This window comes from Eptatretus burgeri, chromosome 2 (assembly GCF_056783735.1).
Source record: "Eptatretus burgeri isolate ZD-2024b chromosome 2, Ebu_testis_v1, whole genome shotgun sequence".
Classification (NCBI taxonomy): domain Eukaryota; kingdom Metazoa; phylum Chordata; class Myxini; order Myxiniformes; family Myxinidae; genus Eptatretus; species Eptatretus burgeri.
The window spans coordinates 127,219,216-127,224,089 of NC_140962.1; the positions used below are offsets into that span (position 1 = coordinate 127,219,216).

A 4,874-nucleotide genomic window follows, 5' to 3' on the forward strand; every position below is an offset into this window, starting at 1 on the left:
TTGCTGGAGGACAAAAACAAGTTGACAAAATGAAAGCAGATTTTGAAGAATGGCGGGTCTTCTCAACAAATTTCCAACCTAAACCATGAAAATAGTCCGTGATCTGAATAATTCAGCCAACTCGAACCATAACAAGCATCATTTCAGGCAGTGAAAGTACCTGTTCTGACTCAGAAACCTACATCATTGGGAATTAAAAGAATTCATAGAAGAAACCTGCTGCGAGTGGAATATTTTGGGTGAAATTGAAGGGAGCCTGTTTCAACTGTTTATTCATGGTAGTTATTTTGTGTAAATGTTAACTCTATGTCACGTGTGTTGAAGAGTGTATAGAAAGATGAAGTTGTTTTTGCTTTTCTCGTGGTTTGACAAAAACAAAAACCACCCGACATTTGGGTTTGTTGGCTCCATCACCACTGACCCGGATGTGTTCAAATTAAACAATATATTTTTGCACAATTTGAATAAATCAAGATTCGCCGTTTTGCAGCAGAGGATTCACAAAATCACTTATGGGTCGGGTGTTGGGTTTAAATATTTTTTTCTATTCTCACATTTACTGATTGTAATCATTCCATTGTAAGCATGAATACACTTGATTTATTGATGAAAGGTCAGAAGAACAGGGTTGGGAAAAATAAATAATTTATACCCCTGAGGATTTGAAGCTGTTCGGAGCAAGTGATTGCTGGTCATTAAATATTAATTCGTTAATCACTTTCCCTAAGGACTGAAGAATAGAACAAATATGAAACTCTGAAGCATGGGATTACATTACATCTCCTATATATAAAGGGCGGTATTGGTCTCCACTTTGTGGATTCTGTAAAAATGATGCAACTTGTAATAAACAGTTTTCATTGTGGATTAATGTTCAGTTACATTTTACATTCTCTGGTTTTTAATTACATATAATTTAGATAAATTGATTATATTTGGATGAATCTTCTCCAATAACTGCATTTATTGTGACAAGCATCGATTTCTCTCCAATTAATCCAATTTCTATTACAATGAATATTACAACGACTGATGAATTCAGGTTACCTGAACCGTACTACACCAGCTTGATCTTGTTTTTTACACCATTGAGTGCATTTACTATCTTGGGAAATAGTCTGGTTCTCGCCGCTGTGATCCACTCGCATCATCTCATGCATGGCGTTACACACGTCTACATCTGTTCGCTCTCTGTGGCCGATTTATTAATTGGCGTGGTGATGATGCCTCTAACAACAATAAAAGTTCTACACGGACCATCAATCTTTGGGCGAGACGTGTGCAACTTCTTATCTGCGGTTGATATTGCGAGCGTCACAGTGAGTATCACCACTCTCTGCGTGATCGCCATTGATCGTTACATTGCTGTCACGAGGCCTCTACGATACCGAACCGTGGTGACTCGGACCCGTGCTTGTGGTGTTGTGGTTTTACTTTGGAGTCTATCGATTTCGATGTCTTTCCTTCCTATTTTCTTTGGTTGGAATCAATCAAAAGAGCCTGAACATCAGTTGTGCTATGAGGACCCGGAATGTTGCAGCTCATTTTACTCGAAAAAGTACACGATTGCCACAACGATAATTCCTTTTTATATTCCATCGAGCATCATGATTCTGGTTTACTGGAGGGTGCTGAAAGAAGCCAACAAACAGGTGAGATCCTACATATTGTTTCATGAAAATAATCATCATGCAGATGTTATCTCGAACGATTAGAGTCAAATTATTGTGTCGATGGAATATCGTGAGTTTGGGATTTTCCTCTTTTTTATGAAGTTCATCGAGTAATGTAATTTTCATGAATCATTTGCTCTTCCAAAGTTTTCATTTTTTTCGGACTTGCCTGAGTGTACACATGACTGTCCCTTTAATCTGTTGATGACAGAACCAATGATAAAGTCAGAGGTTTTGAGAATTTGTCGAACAAGGCACAATTATGAAAACAAGAAGGGAAACAAGAAAAATGTATTGATTTTGTGGGATATGTTCTCGTGGATCATGCATTAAGTGTCAGAGGTATGCGCTCGGTGGAGCGCATACTTCTGACACGTAATGCCTGATCCACGAGAACATATCCTGCCCAATCAATACATTTTTGAAATATCATGCTGTATATCGTTTTCGGCCCAATCTCTCAATCGTGAAGAATCACTTAGAATATTAAATAATTCTGGAATCCAGATCCGGATTTGGATCTTCATAAAAATTGAATTAGTTTCTTCTTTGCCACACAACCAACATGTCCACCAAGTTTCATCCGAATCCATCCACAACCTTTTGAGATATCGTGCTGTAAATAGTTTTTGGCCCCATCTCTCAATGGTGAAGAATCACTTTAAAAATTCTAGTAGTCGGATCCGGATCTTCAACAACATCTAACCACTTCGTCCTTGTCACACACCAAACCTGTCGACAAAATTTCATCCAGATCCGTCCTCTGACGTTCTGACTGACGTTTTTGAGATAACCTGTACACAAACAAACAGACAGAAAGAGGTGAACACATAACATCCTTCACCTTCGGTGGCGTAGGTATTAAGAGGAAGAGGACACAGATAAGACAAAAATAAAAGCACATGGAGGTTGACAGTTCAATACTCAACTGAGTTAATCCCAAACACTTAGAAATGTTCCTTGCTGCTTCTTTGCTTGATGTTCAGCATTTAAGGAAAATGTCGGACGAACAACCAAAAGTTGCCAATACCGATCTCTAAATTTCTTGTTAGGTAACTCATATGGTATAAAAATTACAGTTTTTATTGCAAACTGTATTTGCGTTGGATTGTGCAAAATCGATCCAACAAATCTTATTATTATTACAACAACGAAGGAATATTAAATAGATGATTCACTCAATTCGCTTTTACCTGTTTTTAAGTCAATTAATGTACCACGATCTGGACATTGCGTTTGTTCTGGCAAAGCAGATTCTTGGCGGGGGTTACAATCCTGGACGGATCACCACTCCGACACAGGAAGTCAGAGCAGGAATTTGGAATTTTGTTCAGGATGCCGTAGATAGCTCGCCTCCTCTTCACAAAGGACACAGTGGGATCTTTAACACCCACCAATTAATGCTGTCAGACAAGATGCCTGGTTTAACTTTTTTCCAAGGGATGGCACACACATTGAGGCCTCACCCTGCTTGCGAAACGCGAATGTCAGTTTATAGCTGGGCTGAGATTCGAACCCAGGAAAGCAGCTCAGAGACGAGTGTGCATGCAGTCCCTCAAGGGAATCCTGCCATCTATTAATATTCCAGATTGAAAAAAAATGCCATGGAATAAAAAATATGAAATAGATTGCCAATTATTTTTGTTACAGTTGTGGAAAATGAAACAGGGTGTATTGAACATGCAATCCCATGGAAGAAACAAAGATTGCAAAGAAAATCGGAACAAAGGAGTGAACACGTTGAGTGAGCATCGAGCTTTGAAAACCTTAAGCGTTGTTTCGGGAATATTCCTGTTCTGTTGGTTCCCACTTCACATCATTTACCCACTTCAAATATTCTGTTCTACATGCACAAGTGATGTTCTACTCTTTCTATTGTTATTGCTGGGCTACTTGAACTCAGCTTGTAACCCGGTTCTCTATTCACGAAGCCCTGAACTCATGGCAGCTTACAAACGCTTGCTGCGTTTGGATGGAAGAAACGAACGAGTTGGGAATCGTAACATGATGACTCGAATCAAGCGTACTTTGTTGTGCAAAAACATGCATACAGAAATGGAATGTGGAGTCCTGGTGATAAACAAACCAGGTCACTGAATCATCATTTAATTTCCTCCAGTGATCAAAGGCTGTAAGAGGAGAGTGTACATGTGATACAAGAGTTGTTCAAATTGTTCTTAGAATCATGTTCAAAAGTCATAAATGCCAACATTGTATAATTTACTTTTAAATATACATGTATAGATAATTATTATAAGAACTCATTTATGTCGTTTAGTACATTATTACATCAACTTAATAATCCGTCAAAGTCGTTTTATTGTTAGCATTTATCATCAGCCCCTCTTAGCCAAAAATACTCTGTACTTTGAACACTTTGCCTCACGTATACAAGACAGGGATTGACAAATTTCTGTTGTCATAATGTGGAAATGCTATTTGAACCTGTGATGTGTGATCAGTTTAGAAAACGTAGACAATCACCCAAATGTTGTTATTATTTTGTATGCAGCCTGTGGCTACTGGTTGCATCATTTTCTCGAAGCAGTGACCTTGTTACCAGTAAGCTGGTACGCATTTTGCCAACATTGGAAAGATGACAGGCTGAGTCAACCCACCTGGTGATATTTCAACACCACGAAGATCCCCAAAACTTAAGCCAGCTACCTTAACCGTTAAGCTAACACCAGGATTACTCAAATTAAAATATAGATATTTGGGTGGAAACTGGATGGATATCCTTTTCAATTATTCCTCATTAAAGTACCAAAAACCCTTTGCATGTATCATGTATTTAAATTTAGCACTGTAACAAGCACGTAATCTTCACACCTGGCTGAATCAATAAATGCATTGCCTAACAGAAAGTGAAAGATTTTTTAAATACAGAACGAAGGCTCAGTGAGGACGAGTTTTCAGCATGAAAACGTTATTTGAAAGATATACAATACGCAGGATGTGTACAACATTGGAAATGTACTTTTTATGTGTACAAAGTACTTCTGAGGTGAATGTGTATAAATGGTACTTCCTCAGCGTGTAGCACGTGGAGACAGAATTTGGCGGTAGTGATGAGCAATAAAGGATTGATCAATTGCGCAAATAAAATATTTAATTAATAATCGTAAAATAATTAATTTCTTAATCAGTTGGTTCATGGCATACCTAAAAACCACCACTTTCATCTGAATGTGTAACTTT

At 38.1% G+C, this 4,874-nt stretch overlaps 1 protein-coding gene across 1 annotated transcript; it reads left to right on the forward strand.

Moving 5' to 3' along the window:
• Positions 1-1,013: 1,013 nt before the first annotated feature.
• Positions 1,014-3,770, forward strand: LOC147033046 (beta-1 adrenergic receptor-like). Its single transcript, XM_085851096.1, has 2 exons — positions 1,014-1,652; positions 3,324-3,770. The coding sequence occupies exons 1-2, from the start codon at positions 1,014-1,016 to the stop codon at positions 3,768-3,770; spliced, it is 1,086 nt and encodes a 361-aa protein (XP_085707222.1).
• Positions 3,771-4,874: the final 1,104 nt, after the last annotated feature.